The sequence below is a fragment of the Choloepus didactylus genome, chromosome 21 (assembly GCF_015220235.1).
Source record: "Choloepus didactylus isolate mChoDid1 chromosome 21, mChoDid1.pri, whole genome shotgun sequence".
Taxonomy (NCBI): domain Eukaryota; kingdom Metazoa; phylum Chordata; class Mammalia; order Pilosa; family Megalonychidae; genus Choloepus; species Choloepus didactylus.
Window position 1 is genome coordinate 10587915 of NC_051327.1, and position 25293 is coordinate 10613207.

Sequence of the window (25293 nt, forward strand, 5' to 3'; positions counted from 1 at the left end):
GCTCCACCTCCTGGAAGGAGGGTTATGAAAGAATTTGTGGGCATTACCTTTTTAACATTCATCAGTGGATTGGTATTTGCCTAACGGTGATTTTCTGTTTCCCTTATTCCTTCTATGTTTGTTAGACTTCTGTAAGGAAGAGTGGTCCCTTTTCACATATTTATTGTCATTTATTTATATCCCTAAGGACTCATGGCTATTTGGTTTATTCTTTGGGTTCCTTGCTTTGAAAAAGTTTGTCTAAACTGTGCTAACTCAGTTGTCAAATTGAGATTTTTGTTGTTGTTGTTGTTGTTGTTTTAAAGATCAGAAATGTTTTCTTCTAAAATTTCATTAATAGTCTTCCTGTTCTAGCTCCTGGATAAAGGTTGAACTTCCTCAAGTCATTTGTTTTATAGAGGATTTTAAAAAACAAAAATGGAAAATACTGAATTATATCCATTGCTCTCCCTCTTTCTCATTTTGTCTTATGCTTGCCTTTTCCCTTTTTTCATAGACATTAAAATACATATCAAAAACACCATGCAAGCACCAGAGTCCTGAGATTGTCAGAGAATTTCTCACAGCAATGAAAAGCCACAAGTTGACCAAGTAAGTAAAATTATCTTAATTTGGAAGATAGTCACACATAATGAAAATATTACTTAGAAAAACCAATCTCAGCAACTGTGTTAATTACACATTGCTCTTTTAACGTAGGTTCATGGTATTGCTACCATTGTTTAGATGAGACTTCAACACAGGGACCTTTGTAGAGCCCAGAGCTGAACTTAGAGTTTTTTGTCTCCTAGGTCATTTCTTGGAGTCCCAGTTCAATTACTTATCCCATCACTTCCTCCCAGTATTTATTGAACAATTTTAAATGAGCCCTTGCCTTGTTCCTGATCTTAGGGAAAAGCACTGAGTCTGTCACCATTTAGTATGATAGTAGCTTAGGATTTTCATAGATGCCCTTTAGCAGGTTTAGAGAGTCTTTTATGTTTACCTAGAATTTTACCACTTCTTTTGCCCTTCATTCATTTCTGCAGTTCCATGTTTCCCTTGTTATCCTTTACTTTAGCCTGAAGAGCTTCCTTTGCACTTTTAGAACAGGTCTGCTGGCTACAAATTCTTAGTTTTCTTTCAACTGAGAATATCTTTATTTTCTTTAATTCCTGAAGGGTAGTTTTATTGAGTTGCATGTTGTTTTCTTTCAGCACTCTAAAGATTTTATTCTGGTGTTTTCTGCCCTGATTTCTGATGAGCAATCTGTGGTAATTTGAGTACTTGATGTGTCATCTTCCTTTGGCTTCTTTCAAAATTTTTTTGTTATTTTAGTTTTTAGCAATTTGATTATGGTGTGTCCAGGCTTTTTTTTTTTATTTTTTGGATCATGTTTGAGATCTGTAAATTATGTAAATTTGTGTTTCTTACCATATTTATGAATTTATTTACTACTGTTTTTTCAAGATTTTTTTTCTATTCCAAGCTCTTTCTCCTCTCTTTTTGGAACTCCAAAGACACAATTTTTAGACCTCTTGATATGGTTCTACAGGTCCCTTGAAGTGTTCTGTTCATCCCCCCCCCCATTTCTTTTCAGATGTGTTAATTTCTGTTAATCTACCTTGAACTTCACAGACTCTTTCCTCTGTCAGTTCCTTTCTGCTATTAAGCCCCATCCAGTGAATTTTTTATTTCAGACATTGTATTTTTCAGTTCAAACATTTACATTTGTTTATTTTTTATGGTGTCTGTTTCTTTACTGGGGATTTCTGTCATTCCAGTCATTTCAGGAATGTTACCTATTTAGCCCATGTTGTGATAATAGCTACTTTAACATCTTTGTTTGATAATTCATACATCTGTGCTGTCAAGAGTTTATTGTTTGTTGATTATCTTTTCCCTTGAGAATGAGTCATGTTTTCATTGTTGAAGTAATTTTAAATTGTTCCTGGACATTTTGAATATTATGTTGTTTGGATTCTGGGTCCTGTTAAAATCTTCTGGTTGATGTTTGCTTGTTTATTTTTTTAATGCAATTTTATTGAGACATATTCCCATAACATACAATCCTTCAAAGTGTACAGTTGTCCATAGTATCATCATATAGTTGTGCATTCATCACCACAATCAATCTTTGAACATTTTCATTACTCCAAAAAATAAAATAAAAATTAAAATAAAAAAGAACCTCCAAAACATTCCATTCCCCTCCTTTCCCCATTGTTCATTTACTTTTCTTTTAACACTAATTCATTGTTTTTTTAACTTTATCAAAAAATTAAAAAACAAACAATAAAAAAATTTCAAACAAAACCCAAACAAAGGAATAAGAAAAAACAAATAACCTAAAATAACTACATTGTTTCCAATGTGTTCCTACCATACCCCAAGAAGATTAACAAACCATAACCAAACAAAAGAATAAGAAAACCAAATGACCTGAAATAACTACATTTCTGCAAACTTGTTCCTACCATACCCCCAGAAATTAACAAACCATAGTCATTCCTGAGCATTCCCATAACATGAAGTTTACTTTCCGTAACTTATCTGTTTATTGGATTATTGTTCCCCCTTCACTATGTGCTGTCTATTGCTAGGTCCCCTACATTCTACAATATAAAATATTTATTTTACATTTTTCACAGAGTTCACATTAGTGGTAACATACAATATCTCTCTTTTTTGTCTGGCTTATTTCACTCAGTATTATGTCTTCATTGTTCATCTATGCTGTCATATGTTTCACGACCTCATTCCTTATTGCCGCATAGTATTCCATCGTGTGTGTATACCACATTTTGTTTATCCACCCACCTATTGAAGGACATTTGGATTGTTTCCTTCTCTTGGCAATTGTGTATAATGCTGCTGTGAATATCGGTGGGAAAAGGTCTGTTCGTGTCACTGCTTTCAGATCTTCTGGGTGTATACCGAGAAGTGAAATTGCTGGATCAAAGGGTAACTCTATATCTACTTTTCTAAGAAACTGCCAGACTGTCTTCCAGAGAGGCTGTATCATTATACAGTCCCACCAACAATGAATAACAGTTCCAATTTCTCCACATCCTCTCCAGCATTTGTAGTTTCCTGTTTGTTTAATGGTAGCCAGTCTAATTGGTGTGAGATGATATCTCATTGTGGTCTTATTTTGATCTCCGTAATAGCTAGTGAAGATGAACATTTTTTCATGTGTTTTTTGGCCATTTGTATTTCCTCTTCAGAGAAATGTCTTTTCATATCTTTTGCCCATTTTATAATTGCGCTGTTTGTACTATTGTCATGGAGTTGTAGGATTTCTTTATATGTGCAAGATATCAGTCTTTTGTTAGATACATGGTTTCCAAATATTTTTCCCATTGAGTTGGCTGTCTCTTCACCTTTTTGACAGATTCCTTTGCGGTACAGAAGCTTTTAAGTTTGAGGAGTTCCCACTGATCTATTTTTTCTTTTGTTGCTTGTGCTTTGGGTGTAAGTTCTAAGAAGTGGCCTCCTACTGCTAGGTCTTGAAGATGTTTCCCTACATTATCTTTTAGGAGTTTTATGGTACTGTCTCTTATATTGAGGTCTTTAATCCATGCTGAGTTAATTTTTGTGTAGGGTGTGAGGTAAGGGTCCTCTTTCATTCTTTTGGATACGGATATCCAGCTCTCCCGGCCCCATTTGTTGAATAGAGTGTTATGTCCCAGTTCAGTGGTTTTGGAGGCCTTATGAAAGATCAGTCAACCTTAGATTTAGGGGTCTATCTCCGAATTCTCAATTTGATTCCATTGATCAGTATGTCTATCTTTGTGCCAGTACCATGCTGTTTTGACTACTGTGGCTTTATAATAAGCTTCCAAGTCAGGGAGTGTAAGTCCTCCCACCTTGTTTTTCTTTTTTAGAATGTTTTTAGCAATTTAAGGCATCTTTTCTTTCCAAATAAGTTTGATAACTAGCTTTTCCAAGTCTGCGGAGTAGGTTGTTGGAATTTTGATAGGAATTGCCTTGAATTTGTAGATGAGTTTGTGTAGAATTGACATCTTAATGACATTTAGCCTTCCTATCCATGAACATGGAATATTTTCCCATCTTTTTTAGGTCCCCTTCTATTTCTTTTAGTAAAGTTATGTACTTTTCTATGTATAGGTCTTTTACATCCTTGGTTAAGTTTATCTAGGTCCTTCATTTTTTTAGTTGCTATTGAGAATGGAATCTTTTTCTTGGGTGTCTGTTCAGTTAGGTCATTTCTAGCATATAGGAACATTATTGACTTATGTGCATTGATCTTGTATCCTGCCAGTTTGCTAAATTTGTTTATTAGCTCAAGTAGCTGTGTCGTCGATTTCTCAGGGTTTTCTAGATAAAGATCATATCATCTGCAAATAATGACAGTTTTACCTCTTCCTTTTCAGTTTGGATGCCTTTTATTTCTTTGTCTTGCCGGATTGCTCCTGCTAGCACTTATAGCACAATGTTGAATAACAGTGATGACAGCAGGCATCATTGTCTCATTCCTGATCTTAGAGGGAAGGCTTTCAGTCTCTCACCATTGAGTACTGTGCTGGCTGTGGGTTTTTCATATATGCACTTTATCATATTGAGGAAGTTTCCTTCCATTCCTACCTTTCGAAGTGTTTTTATCAAAAAAGGATGCTGAAATTTGTCAATTGCTTTTTCAGCATCTGTTGAAATGATCATTTGATTTTTCCCTTTTGATTTGTTAATGTGTTGTATTATATTGATTGATTTTCTTACGTTGAACCATCCTTGCATGCCTGGAATGAACCCCACTTGGTCATGGTGTATGATTATTTTAATGTGTCTTTGGATTTGATTTGCAAGTATTTTGTTGAGAATTTCTGCATCTATATTCATGAGGGAGATTGGCCTGTAGTTTTCCTTTCTTGCAGAATCTTTACCTGGTTTTGGTAGTAGAGTGATGTTAGCTTCATAAAATGAATTAGGTAGTGTTCCATTTTCTACAGTGTTTTGAAAGAGTTTAAGTAAGATTGGTGCCATTTATTTTTAGAAAGTTTGATAGAATTCCCCTGTGAAGCCATCTGGCCCTGGGCATTTATTTGTGGGAAGGCTTTTGATGACTGATAGGATCTCTTTGCTTGTGATTGGTTTTTTGAGGTCTTCTGTTTCTTCTCTGGTCAGTCTACATTGCTCATGTGTTTCCAGGAAATTGTCCATTTCCTCTACATTATCTGGTTTGTTGGCATACAGTTGTTCATAGTATCCTTTCATGATTTTTTAAATTTCTCAGGGATCCGCAGTAATGTCGTCTCTCTCATTTATTGTTTTGTTTATTTGGGTCTTCTCTCTTTCTGATTTTGTCAGTCTAGCTAGGAGCTTGTTGATCTTGTTGATCTTCTCATAGAACCAACTTTTAGTTTTATTTATTCTCTATTGTTTTTTTGTTCTCTATGTCATTTATTTCTGCTTTAATCCTTGTTATTTCTTTTCTTCTGCTTGGTTTAGGATTAGTTTGCCGTTCATTTTCTAGCTTCTTCAGTTGTTCCATTAGTTCTTTGATTTTGGCTCTTTCTTCCTTTTTAATGTATGCACTTAGAGCTGTAAATTTCCCCCTCAATACCGCCTTTGCTGCCTCCCGTAAGTTTTGATATGTTGTGCTCTCGCTTTCATTTGTGTCTATATATTTAGCAATTTCTTTTGCTATTTCTTCTTTAACCCACTGATTGTTTAGGAGTGTGTTGTTTAACCTCCACGTGTTTGTATATTTTCTAAATCTCTGATGATTATTGACTTCTAATTGTATTCTATTGTGATCAGAGAATGTGCTTTCAATAATTTCAGTCTTTTTAAATTTATTGAGGCTTATTTTATGGCCCAGTATATGATCTGTTCTGGAGGAAGTTCTGTGAGCACTAGAGAAGAATGTATATCCTGGTGATTCGGGTTGTAATGTTCTATATATGTCTGTTAATTCAGATTCATTTATAAGATTATTTAGGCTTTCACCTTCCTTATTGTTCCTCTGTCTGGTTGATCTATCTATAGGAGAAAGTGATGTATTGAAGTCTCCCACAATTATTGTGGAAACATCTATTGCTTCCTTCACTTTTGTCAGTTGTTCCGGTTTGCTAATGCTGCCTTTTTGCAAAATACCAGAAATGGATTGGCTTTTATAAAGGCAGTTTATTTGGTTACAAAGTTAGTCTTAAGGCCATAAAGTGTCCAAGGTAAGTTATCAACAATAGGATACCTTCACTGGAGAAAAGCCATTGGCATCCTGAAAACCTCTGTTAGCTGGGAAGGCACCTGGATGGTTTTTGGTTTGGTTTAGTAAGCAGTCAATTCAATTAGTTTCATCTTGCCTTCCATGGTGAAGATTTCAATATTGTTTAGTTTTTAAAGCCTTTGCTCTGCCACTTTGGGTCTTTGGTTTTGTTTTTTTTTTGCATATGTGACTAGGGTGGTGGTTTAACTTGTTTACTTTTCAGTATCTTTGTTGTGCTGTTTGGGGTCTGTTTCTCACATGCATACCTCAGGGTAAACCTAGAATTTGTGCTGATTCATACTCAAATTTAGGTGATCCCCTTCTCTAACTCTCTGTTCTCTAAGATTCTCACCCTTATTCTCCAGCCCTCAGGGGCCTCTTTTGGTACTCTGGTCATAAGAATTGGGTTTTGCTCAAAGTTTTAGCTGCCCGCATGTGTAGTTGGTCCTGGGACCACCCTTGGAGCAAAGAAGAGATGGGAGAAAAGGATTCCTTAGAATTCTTTGGACCGTAAGGCTTCCTTTCCCAAGTTCCTGGGGTCAAAAAGACAGTTTTGACTGCTGGCTACATCTACTTTCAGGGCTCCGCTGGAGACCTGCTCTCAAGTTTTGAGAGAAAAGAGGGAGGAATATTTGGATTCGTTTGGTGCTCCAGATCTTAAGGGCCCTTTTGTCAATCTTCTGGCTAGAAATATGGGTTTTTCTTTTGGAGATTCAGCTGCCTGTGGAGCTGTGGCACACCTCTGCTAAGAGTCTCCCCCAACTTCAAGACCACAGGAGAAAAGAAAAAACAAAAGGCAAGAAACACATCTATCCCCACTCCCAACTGGTTCTTTTTTTTCTTCTTTTTTTTTAATTGTATGGTTCCATTTATTTGAAATGTCCAGAATTGGCAAATCTATAGATACAGACAGTAGATCAGTGGTTGCCTAGGGCTGTGGGAATGGGAGATTGGGAGGCAATGGCTAAGGTATACAGGAAAGTGTTCTAAAATTGTGGTGTGGTTGCACAACTCTGTAAATATACTAAAAACCATTAAATTGTACACTTTAAATGAGGGAGTTATATGGTATATGAACTATATTACAAAAAGATGTTTAAAAAAAAGGATAACCTAGGTATGGAAACTCTGAACATGTTAGTTAGACGACCTTTAAAGATGCTTGTTCACTGTCTCAGGCATAATAGATACCCGGTAAATGTTGGTTGTAATAGCAGGAATTCTTATTAATAATGAATTCTATTTTGTGTCCAGGAGAAAAAGATCCTCTTGTAGAAAAGGCAGAAGTGAAGGAAAGTTAGGAACAAAAAGGTACAAGTAGAGAGACAAAGAAAATGATAGCCAGATAGGGTTTTAGGAAGAGAGAGAAAGTCACAGGACTATTTAAGGATGCCAAGGATGAGGAGTGAAGTAGGATCATTTGTAAATAGCCAGCCAGTGGGTGGAGCATCTTCTGAGGGAGGAGCACTGAGGAAAGCCTCCTGTCACATGCTACTATTTACTTTGTCCATGGGCATCAGCATCTAAGTCTTATCACTGACCAGAATATATGAATTCACTGGTTAGTTACCATCCAGCTTCTCTTTATTCTTGATTCTTTAAAACTCTGGGTTTCAACTTCTTTCCATCTCCATCCCCATCCCACCTTTGATACTCTGAATACTCCTGCTAGCATTCATGGTGACCTGATTCTCTCCTGGGGGCCATGTGCCAGATTTTTTTTTTTTTAATTAATTTTCTTAATTAGAGAAGTCGTAGGTTTGCAGAACAATCATGCGTAACATACAAGATTCTCATACCCGTTCCCACCACCGACACCTTGCACTGGTGTGGAACATTTGTTACAATTGATGATAGCCCATCCCATCTGGCTCCTTCCCCACCCACCTACTTTTATTTCCCTTCCCCATCCACCTACTTTTGCTTACTTTTCACAGTCCTTAGATTGTTGCTTTTTTATTTTGTCTAGAGGTTTTTTAGTTGTAATCAGTGGAGAAACAGGCTTTAGTGGGGTTACTCCATCTTGCCTATGTCAGAAGTCCTTCTGGTTGAGTTTTTTTTGTTTGTTTTTTAAATTGTGGTAACATATACATAACATACAATTTGTCATTTTGACATTTTTAAGTGTACAATTCAGTGGCATCAATTACATTTGCAATGTTGTGTTACTGTCACCATTATCCATTACCCAAACTTTTTCATCATCCAGAACAGAAACTCTACCCATTAAGCAGTAATTCCTCATTCTCTCCTTCCCTCCCAGCATCTGGTACCCTCTAATCTACTTTCTATCTCTCTGAATGTGCTTATTCTAAATAATTCATGTTAAGTAGAATTATACAGTATTTGTCCTTTTGTGTCATATATCAGTACTTCATTCTTTTTTATGGCTGAATAATATTCTGTTGTATGAATATATCACATTTTGTTTAATCAGTCATCTGTCAATGGACACTTGTGTTGTTTCCACCTTATGGCTGTTGTGAATAATGCTGCTGTGGATGTTGGCATACAAGTGTCTGTTTGACTACCTGTTTTGACTTCTTTGGGTATATACCTAGGAGTGGTATTGCTGAGTCATGTGCTAATTCTATGTTTAACCTTTTGAGGGACTTACTGGTTCATTTTTAGCATCTCTTCTCGCTTTTTGTCTGGGCTGTCATTTTATTTCCTAGTTTCTAACATCTTTTCCAACTTACCTGGCTACCCATTTAAGAAACCAATAAATAGGAATTAACTTGCAGGCTGATTCATGGTTGGCAATAATCTATATAAATCTAAACCACACTGTAATATACAGAGAAGGATTATTTTCAGCTCCCTTTTTTCTTTTATGATCCAAAATTTAAGGATTTACAAAATCCTTTATGGCCTTTTACTCTATATGTTTCATTAAATGATTGGTTTCTGGAGTAGACTGACAAGCCAGGGTTTTTCATGGGTTGTGGTAGACTGCCAGAAGTAAATGCTGCAGGCAGTGTTGTTCTGCAGCCACTAGAGGGAACCAGCAGGCTTCTTTCACTGCGGCCAGGGCCTGGCTTCTCCTGGAGTTCGCCTCGAACCTGTTGGATTCGGTATGGCCTCAGTGCCTGGTGATTCAGGGATTTGCTTGCCAAATACCATAAAGAGCTGGACCCCCTTGTGATAGTCAGTGTGAATATCCCTTATAGGGTTTTCTCTCTCGTTCTTTCAGGGAGATGAGATTGATGATAATAGCCCTTAATTGGTCCAGTTCTATTAGTGCAAATTGGAGCTCCATTAATTTGCCTAAATACCTCCACTACTAGACTACTTGAGGATAGGAACCATGTTTTATTTGACTAAAACTTATTCAGCAAAATGGTAGTGTTGGGACTCAAATCAAAGTCACTCTGATACTATGTCCTATGTTATTTCTTCTATAGCATGCTACTTCCTCAAAGCATTTGGTTCTTTAATTATTTTATTTGTCTGAGGCATTTAATTATCAAGTAGCTGTGGCCTGGCTTGCAGCAACAGCTCTCATACTGTGATCTCGTCCCTGAGGTGTAAAACTATGCCTGCTGGGTAGAGGGAGGACTTGCCTTTGAGGTCCAGCTTAGGTAGGCCTGTAAATAATTTTGGCTTGGAGAGCCCCTAAGAGGGACTCTTCTGTGCACAGATTACTCTTGGGGTTTGGCCCTATATGTGGGGCATGTACCTTCTGGGACTCTCAAAGCTCAGAGTAGATGGGTTGTCAGGTTTCCCTAGTATGTGAGGTGTGGGCTACCCAGTCTGCTTTCCAGGCATGGAGCCCTGCCCCATGTCTCCCCAGAGTTCTCCATTTCTCTCTCCCATGGACTTCTCTTGCAAGTCAGTCCTATCCTAGTTCTTTTCAAAATTTATCCTTCAGTTTACATTTATCTCATGTCAGCTTTGCCCCAAGTGTTGGGGATACAAAGATGGATAAAATGTAAGTGCTACTGTAGTAGGGACATAGTGGCGAGAACCTGAAGTGTCAGAATTTGAGTTGTACTGTCTGTCTGCAAGAGATGTTACTGGTTTTTAATATAAAAGAGTCAGCCATATGCATGTTAGGAAGTGCTTTCTAAGCAGAGGAACTACCTGAGCTGAGCTTTCCTATTCAGTGCTTGCTGTTTGGTTTGATCAGGATATGAGTGTTTAGGGAAAGTGGATACATATGAACCGGGAGAGACTGACAAAGACCAGATTTCAAAGGGTTCTGGAGGCTGAGCTAAGAGATTCTACTTGATACTACAATCTGTGGGACAGTGGAAGGATTACAAGCAGGATAATGAGATGACCGGATTTTCATTTTTTTAGAAGTATTTTATTTTATTTATAAGAATAAAGATAGATCGAGAGTGACAGACCTCTGAGGAGGAGGCCATTGTTCTCTAGCTATGGAAGGTTGAAGTGGCCAATAGGAATAGTGAGAAGACAGATAGGTTCAAGAAATACAGTCAGTAATATTTGGTGACAGAATGCAGGCATGGGTAAGAGGGAAGAGTCAAGGATGACACTCAGTTTTCTGGCCTGGGTGTTTGGTTCTTTTCTTTATTGGCATTTTAACACAGAAATTTATTTTTTTGTTATTAAACTCGTACTTGTGTTCATTAACAGACTTGGGCTTTTATTTGATGAGATACTGGAAGAATTTATTTTTGAACCTAGAAATTAAAAAAAAAAATCTAACTTTGACTTTCAAATCACCTGCTGCATTGGGTCCTCAGGACAGCTTACAAATTTTTATAATGGTTGCCATGTGTATGGTGGAACAGCCAGTAGACAAAGCAAATAAGCAGTTTCTCCCCTTGTCTATCTGGGCAGTTCTGTGTGATGGCATAGAAACCAGTGTGAGGAGAACAAGAAAGAGGAGAAGGAAGATGATGAAAAGAAAGGACAAGTAAACAGGGAAGTTGTTTTAAAGTTGTGATAATAGTTCAGTCACATAAACACGCTTCATATTCACATAAAGTTCCCATGAAAAGGCAACCTTGTAGGCTACTGTTATGATGATGATGATGATGATGGACTTCTCCATGACAATCACACATAAAATACAGGATTCCCATACACCACCCTATTGTTAACACTTTGTGTTGGTATGGTACATTTGTTACAATTGATGAAAGTCCATTTTTAGAATTGTACTATTTATAGTTGATGGTTTAACTTAGGGTTCACTCTGTTGTGCAGTTCCATGGATTTTTTTTTATTCTGGTACCAAATGTACGACCTAAAATTTCCCCTTTTAACCACTTTTAAATATATAATTCAGTGCTGTTAATTACATTCATAAGTTTGTGCTACCATCATCACCATCCATTACCAAAGTTTTTCTGTTGTCCCAAGTAGAAACTCTGTACATTTTAAGCCTTAACTGCCTATTCCCTACCCCCACCCCATCCTCTGGTAATCTATATTCTAGATTCTGACTCTATGAGTTTGCTTGCTCTAATTATTTCATACCAGTGAGATCATAAAATATTTGTCTGGCTTATTTTACTCAACATATCTTAAGGTTCCTCAAGTTGTTGCACTTCTCACCAAGATGAGAAATACAGAGAGAGGAACTGGTTTGTTGGGAGGATGGTAAGATTTGGGGTTGTGTTGAGTTTGAAGTGTGTCAGAGATGTCTATGTAGAGATGTCTTTTAGGCAGTTGGATACAAAGGTCTGGAGTTCAGCTTAGGTGCAGGATGAAAACACAGGTTTTTTTATTAAATTACATAGTGGCGGTGAAATTGTGAGGTTGGATGAGGAATAAGAGGGGCAGAGGATGAAAGATGGCACCATGGGAATGCTGCAGAGGCGAGCAGAAGAAGAGAAAGTCCAGAAAGACATGAAGAAGAAATCAAGAAAGACTGGAGTTGTAGAAGCTGAGCGTAGATACTTGTAAGGAGGGAATGATCAGCAGTGTTGCATATCACAGAGATGGGATAGAGGAGGACACAGAAGCATCCACTGGATTTGTCATTGGGCCCTTTAGCAAGAACAGTTTTGGTAGTTGGGGCAGGAGCTAAAATGTGGTGGGTTGAGAAGTGAGGGGAGAAAACAGAGATAAAACAGACTTTCTTTTGAAGCCAGGAGATGTGTTCATGACCCCCTGAGGCTGGAGCCCAAGTGTTGGCAATATGTACAGTTCTGTGATTTTATGCCAGCCATGTTCAGCACCTTGGGTATAGGAGCAGAGAATTTGCTTGATTGGTTTGACCCAAAGTTGAGGTATTTCAGGGAGTGGTTGTGAATGTTTTTGTCCCCAGAAGACTTAAAGGATCCTTTTGGTACCTGTAGGAACATTTCTGGCAGTTCAGAGCCTGCAAGAAATGACTACTTGATGAACTGAGTTCTGTTCCTTTGACTGATTTATAGCAGAGATGCTCGTTTATTCAGCTGGATCTTTTCTCTATTCCTGCTCTTTCTTCTCTTTCTCTGTTCATGCTGTTGGGTGGTGATGGTTTAAAAAAAATTACATAATAAGTTTGAATGAGCACTCAGATTTTCCAACCCAATTGAGCATTCAAAATTGTTTGCTGATCTTCTTAATCCTAGTCCCCTTGTTATCTGATTCTTTGCAGCTTCTAGTCCTTGCTATCCCTCTTCAAGTCCAGACCACGTCCCTCTCAGATGATTGCTTCACTGAGAAAATTATGCAGAGAGAACTCCTCTCCTTTCAAATCCCCTCAAATTTGCTTTTTCTTTCCACATTGCCGTGGTCTCAGAGGAACTATCTCCTTCACTGGAAATTTGGACATTTGCTTTCCTGAGGATCTTTCACTTTCTATCTACATGTTTGTCTCCTTAGCCACCAAACATGCTCCAACTTCCTTCCAGACCCTGCCCTCCTTAGGCTGTAATCACTACTTCCCCCACAGTTATTCTTCAGTCTCCACAGTCCAGTTGTCATCACCACTACCATTCCCACTGAATTTCTTGCAAAGGCCACCAGTTCTCTTTTTTTTTTTTTGGCAAATCTAGTGATTCTACCCTGTCAATCTACTTTCCACTTGTTAGCATTTGACATTGTTGATGCCCTCAGTTCTGAAATTTATTTTCTTGGATTCCTTAACACCATTCTCCTAGGTTTTCTTTTTGTCTGCTTTTTCTCATTTTCCTTTGTTGTCTTCTCTTCTGTCCCCTTAAATAGAGAGGCTTTAAGATGTTCTGTCCTGGGTCTTGAGTTACTCCGCTTTCTGTCTGGGCCACAATACCCACTCCCTTATTATCACAAAACTCCTTGATAGTAAATCTAGCTCTGGTCTTTTTCTTTAGTTCTAAACCAAAATTTCAAACTGCTTGACAGATACCTCTTCATAGCTGTTCCCAAAATACCTCAAACTCAACTTCAAACACTCAGGCTAAAAACCTGAGGATAAACCTTGACTCTTTCCTTTTCTTCACCCCCATTGAACACAGGCAGTTGTCAGATCCTGTTAATTCTTCTTGATGCTGATCTGGAGCATCTAAGGGGTCCAGGCTCTTATTGGAAATCTCATTTCCATCCCTGCTGTTGCTGCTGCCCAAGTTCTTTCTCAGGTCTTCTAGAATTGCCAGCCAGAACATGTCACTCCTTTCCTTGGTTGCTCTCCAGTGTCTACAAAGTAATATCCAGCATCTTGGTAGTTAGAACCCTTTACCATGTAGTCCCAAATGACTCTTCTAGCCCATGTCTCACAACCTCTCTAGCAGACATATCCTAAAACTTACATGAATTTTGTTGTTTAGGGATTTTCTTGTGCTATTTCTGCCCTGACCGCCCATTCCTCCCATCCTTTGCCTAGAAAATCCTTCAAAGCCCAACACAAGGCTTATCTATCTTCTCTTTTTTGAGTCTGGAATAAATGTCTGGGGGGGGGGGGGTCATTAGAAATATACCTTGATTACAGCCACCTTAATAATGACTACCATTTATGGAAAAATTTTGTGGGACAGTTATCGTTATAAACACTTTCCATCCATTATCTCATTTATATTAGAAGCAGATGGTTAAGAACACAAGCTTTGATGGCAGAGTCCCAACTCTGTCATTTACTAGCTGGGTAAACTTGGACAAGTTATTTACTATCTCAGTGTCAATTATTAAGTCGAGGGTTAATCTCAAAAAGGAATCCTCAACCATTTCTAAGCAATGTTACCCACCAACCAAGATGATTTTGTTAATCTTTACTCTGTAATTTGTATTAAGAAAACATTATTTTCTTCACATTTTCTAAATAAAAACTTCTTTGTCAAACATGTTTTTTCAAACCGCACCTCTGTTACTGCTCCATTCCATAAAATCCACATCTCTGTGCTCTCTAGGATTCTAATGCATATTTTTGCCCTTGGGAAAGAGTCACTGATATAAAGTCTCCTTTCCTATTCTCTCATTGTACAGTTAAAAGAAACTGAAGGCTATGTTCCAAGTGGTTCACACCTTTTTAAAAAAATTTCTTTGCTTTCTTGGTGGTGCATTCTCCCATTTTTTATCTGACAAAGTATTCTCTAAACAACTGGTTTAAGACTCAAGATCCTTAGGGGTATGAAATTTTTGAATGCTTTGTGCTTTTCTTTTGACAGAGCTGAAAAGCTTCAGCTGCTGAATCACAGGCCTATGACTGCTGTTGAGATCCAGCTGGTGAGTAAAGGCGGCCTGAACTTGAGGGGTTTTGTTTCTTGGTCTGAAACAGAAAGGGTGCCAAAGGCTGAGAATGGACAAGCAGGAACTCCCCTTTCTGGAAGAGGCTGCCCATTCCTCCATGTTATAAGTTAAAGAAGGACTCCCTAATTTGATCCTAGTTATTATGGACATAGGGAAAGTAGAAGATTGGAGGACACTGAATTCCTCTGCTAGAGTTTGGGCCTATACATTAGCAGCTCTCTGTATTCTCTGATGTTTCTAGGCCTTTCTGGCCATTGCTTCCCTGTAGGGGTTATTGCCAACCAGATGTGGCATAAGAAAGATGTGGCATAAGAATGTTACACTCAACACATCTGTGCTGGAATTTCTCTCCCATCCTCCACCCTTCAACCTGTTCTTCCTGTGTTTCTTTTCTCGGTTAATGGACTCTTTCTCTCACCCTCTCTGATCTTCCTGCCCAGTTTCCTAAGCCAAAAAGCTGGAAGTCATTCATCTCTCTTTGATCTCACTTACAGTTAGTCCCCAAGTTCTATTGCTTCCGCCTCTTCTCTAATCTTTCTTCTCTTGCTACCTCCTTGCCTTCATTTCTGCCATCATCTCTCAGCTCTGCTCCTGAGGTAGTCCCTCTTGCCATTCTCCCTCCCTTCTGGCCCCTGCAGTCCATCTTCTACACCACTCTCATAGTTCATTTTTCTAAAACCACAGATTTGAGCATCATCTTGGTTCCCTGTATAATACTCTCAGTGGGGCCTCACCACACATAAAAATCCAAATTGCAGTCACAGTACAAAGCTGGGAGTTGTGGGAGGCAGCTGGAATGTAAGGTCTGGGATGTTGTGAGGAGAGGGTGAAAATGAGGCCCAGTGATGCCAAAAGTTGTTGCCGTATTGTCATGCTGGGGCAGTTTCCTTCTGTTGTACAGGGCAGAGAGTATCAAACTATAAGTAGAACACCATTTAATTGCCAGTAAAAAACTTTGACTTGAGAATTAATAAAATGTGAATAAAGAAGCTTCTAGGGTCAGTTTCTGAAGTATTCAGCTTGTTGTCACATTTCCATTAGAAAAATGTGAAAGAAACTTGTGAAAAATACCTAGATGATCTTTCTCATTGCTTATTAAAAAACTTTGTTTTAAAGAAAAAGGGGTATTTAATTTTTTATTAAAACTTCATTATCTTCCCAGGGTTGTTTCTGTCCTTCAAAATGTACCCAAAATTAAATTAGAAAAATTCCTTCCATAAAGGATGTCTTTCTAGGGGAACTGGCCTTTAGGCTAAATAGAGATCCCTCTTCTTATACTCTCATTATTTTGATGCTTTAGACTGTTGGAGATTCATCTTGGAGGGGGAAAACAAAACAGCAAGAAGATAATCCCTGTCCCTCTGGGTTAAGGATCACATGTCATGTCTCCTCCAACTTTAATCAGCAACATATGTTTTCCGTGGCTTACTGACAGATGGAAAGAAGAGATGAGGAGGATTAGAGTGACCTCATCTCAGAGCCTGTAGAAAGCTCTATCAGTTCTTGGTGAGATTAGCAGCTATTAAGAGTGCATCCTAGATGCCAGGCATGGTGCTAGGGATTTTATTTATGTTACCTTTAATGACCTCAGCATATTCTTGGAAGGGGGTAGGTATTCTCTGCATTTACCAGAGGGCTGGTAATTGGCTGGTTTGGGTCTGTCTGATTCCAAAACCTTTCTTTATTCTTCCAAACCATGTTCTGTTACATGATAAGAAAGACATGTGTGACATCCCCTCATATTCTCTTCTCCTTTCCACAAGGTACAGTAGACCTTGATAAAAATTGTATGCATGTTGTTTCCCAGCAGTTGGACCATTTTATAGCCAGTTTTTCCCCACCCTAGGATTTGGCCATAAAAGGTAGTAAATCATTTTAACAATGCTTGTAGTGGTGTCTCTTCTCACCAGAGAAGGAATAAGAAATTAGGTTTTTACTTAGTTTTCACTGAGAAGGGAACATGCAAAGGACTTGAGAATTTTTCTGTGTTAACCTTGCAGCCAGTTATTTGCCCTGGCTCCAGAAAGTAATCCCAGCATCCAACATTTGTTAGTATTTAGTTCAGAGACAGGTACCTTTTTGAGGCTGAAGCTTCTCTTTTTCACTTACACACCAGCTGTGATCTGCTATGATCCTCAGATCCCCAGATCCTTTGATGACTGTGTGCTGACTTTGAGGGTTGGTGAGGACTGAGGCTGGGGACCCAGCTTCTTTGGCTTCTGGCATGCCCTGTTGTTTATTCAGGTGGGATGATTTTTGAGGCTACTCACTGTCCTGAACAGCACTACTTTCTATGCTTCTTAGTCATTTAGTGATTTTTTAAAGTCTCGATTTATAGAGTTTTATGGCTTACTAACACTATTGTATATGTTCTCACTTGGTCCTCACTGTGGGCACTACTTTCATTTTACATATGAGAAAATTGAAATTTAGAGAGGTTAATTAAATTAACATGAAACGCTCTCAGCCAAATAGCTAGAAGTGTGTTGTTGCTGTTTATTAGATTTTGAGTTGTTTTGAGGAAAGCAGGATGTTAGACTTGGTAACTTAGAATGAGAAACAACCATTTCTGGAGTACAGCAGCCCAATTTGACAGCCTTGGGGAACACTGGTATAATCTTTGTATGTGATAAAAATTATTTAAGTTGTACATAATGTTATACAATAAGAAGTTTTAAAAATTATCATTTATGTTGAGCCATCTGCGTATACCCGGGCTACTTTGTTTGTTTCGTTTGCCCTTATATTCTTAGCAGCTTGAAACCTTTGGTATCTGAGAGAGTTGGGACTTTGCTTTGGACTTGACTTCTTCACTTGGGCTATGTTTCTTTGTTGGGTATGAAGAAGGGAGGAATAATGTAGTTATCGTTTACCCTAGTGATCCAAGAGGGATTAGTAAGATTTTGGTTTCTGAAAGTTTCTTTTTTGTGTATATTTCATTTAGCTTAATACAGCATAAGCTTTCTTGGAACTGGAAATCTTAGGTTGAAAAAAAAAAAAAAGAAAGAAAAAAAATGGGTTCTGGCTATAATTAGCCCTGAGGGTTGAGTGCCATAAAAGCTTTGACTATTGGAGAATTTGGCAAAACGGGGAGGCTTATCAGTTCTGTTGCCAAGATCACACCCAGCTGACACCTGTTCAGTGTTGCAACTGCCAAGCCAAGATCGGGATGCAAGAAGGTGTCCTTTTGAAGTGCTGTCTGTTTTTTATAAAAAGGAAGGCCCCTTAGAGGTCATATAACCAAACTGTTTCAAACCAGTGGACTCTAGTCTGCCATACAGTATTTTTGAGAGAGGAAATGATAGAAACCTTCTACCGGCAGCCATGGTGTTCTAAACGGAGCATAAGATTTTAAGTCAAAGACCTTGTACCTACTTGCTATGAGACCCAGATCAGATTTTCCTTACAGCACTGAGCCTCTACTTACTCATCTGTAAATTACTCAGGTTTCTTGAAAAGCTCTAATAGCAGTGATTCCAGGAAGGTGCATCACACACTGGGAGCACTGCAAAATTCCTGGAGGTGACTGGCACCAAAGCCCCTTCACCTGCTGTCCCTCAGGCAGGCAGCAGTTCATCAGCAGCAGTCTTCTGATTATTCACAGAGGTAGAGACACTTTTCTACAATGAAGATCATCTTTTCTCTGGACTAAATAACCTCCTCCCTTCTCCTTCATTCTTTGTGGATGGTTCCTGTTAGATTACTGCCTTTTACAGACCCTAATTCTGCATGTTTGATTTTAAAAATGGATTTTTGAGGATCATCTCTTGTTCAGTAGAGAAGTCATATTGTACTGAACCACTGAATCTTAAAAAAATGGTTATTTTATTTCACTGCATGATGGGAAGCAGACACCATTGTTTCACTAAGGATCATCCCCATCCTAGAACACTCAGGATTATTCTCTAGTTGTGGAATCATTTTTGGACTGGGGCGAATGTGGGGACCAGTGTTGTGCCAGGAGTTGTGGTATGATCCTTGGGCATGTCACATGAGTTCTCTAACCTCTGTGCTATTGTCACACTGAGGTCCTCTCCAGGATTGTAAGTCCAGCCTGCCATCTTTTCTTTGCTTTACTTAAATCTGTCAGGATTTCTTTCTGGAACTCCTTTTGGTCTCAGCTGTCAGATTGATGTGTGAAATACCATAGAATAGGATCCGTGGTACCTTTACCTGAGAATGTCTCTGAGAGATGATTAATGCCACTAAGTGAACATGGTTAAGTGATTGTATTGCCTGCATACTGCTTTACAAAAGGTGGGTGACTACATTATATTTGTATTCATTAGTCTATTGAGAATTAGTGAGGAGGCCAAGAAACCTGGTTCATGGTTACAGGTATCTGTGTCATTAGACTATATCAGAAACCAGGCTGTAAGTGAACCTTTGATGGAGCAGTGTGGAATGTTTCCCAGCCTCACCTAACAGACTCCTGTTCCATATTCCCAGAAAATGGTCAAGGCCATGTGATGTGTTTTAGTTTGCCGGCTTTAGAGTTGGGCAGGCCTGGCTTGGGATTCCAGTTTTGCTCCTTGCCAGGGTTGGTTGTGAGCGTTAAAAGAAATAATGAATATCAAGTGCCAAGTCCAGCACCAGGCACGTGGGAGGCCCTCCCTGAAGGGCCTTTGCTAGTGGTGGTGGTAGTGAGAATCAGGAAGAACATTTAAACCATTTGGCACATAGTGGGCATTTTTCAGATGAGTTAATTAAATTACAGAAGTGAACATTTTGAAATACAAAAGTGTATAAAGTACCATTTTATTCTATAAATTACAGACATGTTTGTGATAATCAAAAGTGTATAAAGTTGCTGTTTTTGTATATACAACATATTCACATGTGTTTCTGTATATGTTTATAAGACTGTTGGGTCTTCTTTTCTTTGGAAAAAAAAGGGATTATACTATGCATGCTAGCTATCCTGCAACTCACTTTTTTCACTGACCCATTTTGAGCAGTTGCATCAGCTCACTGCAGGATTTGAGCTGGCCTCACCCTCCTGTGGGGCCAGATGGAGAGCAGTGGGGACACCAGGGGCTGGACTGAGACTGTGAACAGCATGGTGGGGCGAAGGTGGAGGGTTTTGTAACCTCTGGAGGGTTTTCTTTTCTTGTGCAGATGGTAGAAGAGAGTGAGGAGCGGCTCACGGAGGAGCAGATCGAGGCTCTCCTCCACACAGTCACAAGCATTCTGCCTGCGGGGCCAGAGGCTGAACAGAAGAAAACTACCGACGACGTGGCAATGGATGAAGAGGACCCAGCATAGAAGCACAGCTGACCAGGTGTCTCACAGAGCTGAAAGGCACAGCAGCCATTTCCAGGACCTTCAGAGAATTGTTTATTTGGATTTACCCTCTATTCCAACAGGCCTGATTTCATGGTTAGTTGGGTAAATCACAAAAATAAGCTTTTCTCAGAAATAAGCTTAAAAGGAAGACTTGTGTCTCCAGGAGGAGAAATGATAAAGACAGGCTAAGCCAGGGCAGAGAGCTAAAGAGGGGAGGGCAAAGTCAAGGATGATAATGACTAGAGCTTTCTGTGGTAAAAATATTTTCCCTGTGGCCTTTGCCTGAGCTGTGGGGAGGTCTGTGTCCGCAGCTGGTAAAATGCTCCTATTTCCTTTCCTGTTGTCTTAATTAGTTTCATCTGCTTTCTGTAGCAGCTTCCTAAGCAGGGGCTTAGAGCGTTGTTGGGAGCAGAGCTGGATTGTGAGAATCTGATTAGATGGCTAAGATCTCCCAGAGCAGCAAATAGCTGCTCTGGGTTAAAATGAGCCGTTGTACTTGGCTCAACTCAGAGGAATTTCATCCTAGAGAGCAGTGCAGATAAGAATAGAACGAGCCTGGCCAGCCCTTCACGTCTGAAGGCTCCTTTCCTCTGCTGGCACAGTCCTTGTTTACTGGCCCACTACTTAGTCTTAGGTGTTAGGGCCCCAACTCATTATGGTTGAAAAGAAACACTTCAGATTGAAAGACAGTGTCAACATATTTACTTGGTGCAATGATGGATGCCTTCTGACAACCCTTAATTTGTTGTCCTGAAGTAGGAGCTCTGAGCAGGGACCTGTTGCCGCCAGGTGAAATTCATTTTTACACAGAGCAGATCGTTTGGACATTAAACAGAGGGTGAAATTATGTAACCCTTTTCATGGGCAGAATATGTTAGAACTGAGTTTGAGTAATAATTTGAATTTGCTGGCTATTGCAAGGTTGCTTCAGTCTTTAAATTTAAAATTTTATGATAATTAACAGGTTAATATTCAGACTTTGGAAAGTTTGGTAGCTCGAGGCATTTGGTTGCCTTAGGTCCTGGAAATACTTTTAAAAAATCTGATTTCCCATGTTCATTCTTTTCCTTTTTGGGGGAAGAAAATGGACATAGACATCAGTTTTCCAAATTAGTAGTCATTTTGTTGTAAGGTTATACATTTTCAGTGCTAACCTCATCATCTAAGAATGGACCGAAATTTGCTCACAGGAAACATGGAAATTAATGGGGGGGGGGGTGTTACTTTTAACTCTCAAAGATTGAAATTTGACTTAGTGGTTTATCTGTCAAGGCATACATGTGCCTTTGTCAGTGTTGTCTCATTTTAACCTAAGGTGTGTTAGGTGCTTTCTCTGAATGTATTTAGGACGTAATCTAGTTAATAATAGTTTCCAGCTTGAGAAGTTAAGTCTTTGAAGAGTTTATTTTGCCATGAATAGAGAGAAATAAAGTGAAATTTAATTACAGGCTGAAATGTATGATCTTTTAAAAAGGTTGAATCTGTTTAGATCTAAATTCTGTATTGGATTTCAAGAAAATTTTAAGTTTCTGTATTTGAGACCTGAATTTAGCCTCAGTTTCTGGTTGAGTTAGGCAGGCTCTAGGAGACTTAACCATTGTAAGAAAGGTATATTCTGTGTAATAGTGTGTCCTGTTAATAATAAGCATTTCATAAATAAACACTCAGAATTTACCAAAGAAACCTAACCAGGATCATATCACATCAGGAGATCATACCACAAGTCTGGGAAGCCTTTTGCTTTTGATTTTATATACTCCTATACTGCTTCAATTTTTGACCATGTGAATGTTTCATTCTTTAAAAAAAAACAGTTGTGTACTTTTGCATATTGTCCTTGGCCTCTAAGTGATTGCTGAATTTTTTTTTTAAATCTTCATTTTATTGAGATACATTCACATACCATGCAGTCATACAAAACAAATCGTACATTCAATTGTTCACAGTACCATTACATAGTTGTACATTCATCACCTAAATCAATCCCTGACACCTTCATTAGCACCCACACAAAAATAACAAGAATAATAATTAAAGTGAAAAAGAGCAATTAAAGTAAAAAAGAACACTGGATACCTTTGTTTGTTTGTTTGTTTGTTTCCTTCCGCTATTTTTCTACTCATCCATCCATAAACTAGACAAAGGGGAGTGTGGTCCTTCTGGCTTTCCCAATCCCATTGTCACCACTCATAAGCTACATTTTTATACAATTGTCTTCGAGATTCATGGGTTCTGGGTTGTAGTTTGATAGTTTCAGGTATCTACCACCAGCTACCCCAATTCTTTAGAACCTAAAAAGGATTGTCTAAATTGTGCATAAGAGTGCCCACCAGAGTGACCTCTCGGCTCCTTCTGGAATCTCTCTGCCACTGAAGCTTATTTCATTTCCTTTCACATCCCCCTTTTGGTCAAGAAGATGTTCTCCATCCCACGATGCCTGCCGGGTCTACATTCCTCCCCGGGAGTCATATTCCATGTTGCCAGGGAGATTCACTCCCCTGGGTGTCTGATCCCATGTAGTGGGGAGGGCAGTGATTACACCTTTCAAGTTGGCTTAGCTAGAGAGAGAGGGCCACATCTGAGCAACAAAGAGGCATTCGGGAGGAGGCTCTTAGGCACAATTATAGGGAGGCCTAGCCTCTCCTTTGCAGATTGCTGAATTTTTAACGGACAGTTAAATTATATCCCAAACATGGAGGCTGAGGCCAGGCCAGTCACTTCAGACTCTTACTTTCTAGGGAAGGCAGCCCTGAGGGCAGCTGGGGCAAGCTCTGTAGAGCTTTTGAGAACTAATTCCAGCATCTAACCTGCTGACTGTAGCTGGGTATTGTATTTTTAGGTCCACCAGCCTTCCTTTGTTATTTCAGACAATTGTAAGCTCTCAGTTCACAAGCCAGGGTAAAGAATAGACTTGTGTTTGGAGTTTTTTCTTCTCTTTTCATTTCTTTTCTTTTCTTTTTAATGGCAGAAGCTCTGGTTTTAACAAGGAGAAATTTTTAAATTATTTGTCAAGAAACACTAAGCTCTTGACAAATTAAGTTGACTCCCCCTCCCCAACCTCCACCCCTCAGTTAGGTATTTACCCAGACCTTTTCCTTGCCTCCTTTGCTGAGAAGTTCCAGCATGACTGTCAGAGGGCCTTCGGTCTATTCAAAGTTCTTGTTCACGAAATAATGGGTACCATTTCCCTAATCGACCATTCAGTTTAACCATGCCAGCTCTCAAGGGTTTATAACCTAGTGAGAGGTGAGTAAATTAATGCCTCTTTCTAGTCTTTACTAAATCATTTTCTCCCTTGAAATCAGTTTGACACCACTGGTATAGATGGAGCATTCCTCATTGCAAAAACTTCATATACCAACTACAATACAGATCTAGTTCTTTGCTAGTTAGTCTTGTTAGGCTAGACTCCACAGATTATGGGCAATCCTGATAAGACTGCCTTTACTGAAGCAAGCTTGAGGGTTCCTGGGCCACCCAAACTTGTGACCAACTGACTGCAAGTTTGAGAGTACCACTGCCCCCTCAGGTTCAATAATCTACTAGAATGACAGAACTCAGGGAAGCGCTAGATTTTTCCTGATTATAGTTTTGTTATAGAGAAAAGGATACAAATAAGAGATGCATAGGGTGAAGTCAGGGAGGGTTGCACCTTTCAGTATGGAGTCAGAACGAGTCACCTTCCAGCACATTGGTGTGGACGCCAGTCGTAGACACTCTCCTAAGCTTCATGTGTCCAGAGTTTTTAATAGCATTTCACTATGTAGGTATGATTGGTTGAATCAATGCCCATGTGGTTGAATTTAGTCTCCATCCCCTCCTCCCCTCTCAGGAGAAGGGGAAATGAAATGAAGACTCAAAGCCCCAACCCTACTCACAGAGTTGATCCTTCTAGCATGGTCAGCCCCCCACCCTGAATCATCTCTATCCTAAACTCAAGGCGTTAGCATAAACTGGGGGCACACCATGAGTAACAAAAGACACCCCTATCTTGGAGAATTCCAAGGATATACAGGCTAGTTCAGGAATAGGTGACAAAGGCCAGCTAAGTTCTTTATTATACAACACTCTAAACTATGAAGCAGATAACATGCCCTGAAAAGAATCATCAACTTCATTTAATTACATAGTGAACAAAGGGGAGAGAAAGGGCAAAGCTACTTAAAGATCATACTAAGTTTTTCTTTCTTAATTGAGATACAATTCACATGATAAAATTCACCTTTCAAGATGTGCAATTTAGTGGTTTTGAGTATATTTACAAGGTTGTACAATTATCACTACCTAATACCAGGACATTTTCATCACCTCTGAAAGAAACTACTCACTAGCAGTCACTCCCCATTCCTCTCTCCTGCTGGCTCCTGGCAGCCACTGATCCACTTTATACTTTCTGTCTGTGAATTTACCTATTCTGGACTTTGTGCCATTTTGTGTCTGTTTATTTCACTTAGTATGATTTTTCAAGGTTTATCCATGTTGTAGAATGTAGCAGAACTTCTTTCCTTTTCATGACTGAATAACATTCCATTTTATGAGTATACCACATTTTGTTTATCCATTCATCTGTTGGTAGATACTTGGGTTATTTCCGTTTCTTGGCTGTTATGAATAATGCTGCTATGAACATTCATGTACAAGTTTTTGTGTGATGTGTATTTTCACTTCTCTGGGTTCATACCTAGGAATGCAATTGCTGGGTCATATGGTAACTATGTTTAGCTTTTTGAGGAACTGCCAAACCTTTCCATGGCGGCTGCACCATTTCACATTCCTACCAGCAACATATGAGGGTCCGATTTCTCTACATCCTCACCAACACTTAGTATTGTCAGATTTTTGTTTTTTTGTTTTTTATTATTACAGCCATCCTAGTGGGTATGAAATGGTATCTCATTTTGCTTTTGATTTGCATTCCCCTGCTGGCTAATAATGTTGAGCATCTTTTCATATGCTTATTATTAGCTCATTAGAACTATCTGTTAAGCTCATTTGCCCATTTTTAAATTATGTTGTCTTTTTGTTATTGAATTGTGGCAGTTCCTTATTCTGGATACTAGACCCTTATCTGATATATGATTTGCAGTTACTCTCTTCCAGTTGTGGGTTGTCTTTTACTTTCTTGATACTGTCCTTTGAAGTACATAAGTTTTTAAAATTTTGATCAGGCCCAGTAT

The 25293-nt window shown here is 38.9% G+C and overlaps 1 protein-coding gene across 2 annotated transcripts in view; it reads left to right on the top strand.

Annotated features, from left to right (window-relative positions):
• LOC119517733 (CGRP receptor component) overlaps nucleotides 1–22094 on the top strand; it is a 123747-nt gene extending 101653 nt beyond the window's left edge. For both annotated transcript variants that reach the window (XM_037814701.1, XM_037814700.1), the window contains 3 exons: nucleotides 497–591; nucleotides 14749–14806; nucleotides 19949–22094. In XM_037814701.1, the coding sequence (XP_037670629.1) occupies nucleotides 569–591; nucleotides 14749–14806; nucleotides 19949–20095 (228 nt within the window). In that variant the 5' untranslated portion in view covers nucleotides 497–568 and the 3' untranslated portion in view covers nucleotides 20096–22094. The remainder of the gene's footprint in view (nucleotides 1–496; nucleotides 592–14748; nucleotides 14807–19948) is intronic.
• The last annotated feature ends 3199 nt before the right edge of the window (nucleotides 22095–25293 follow it).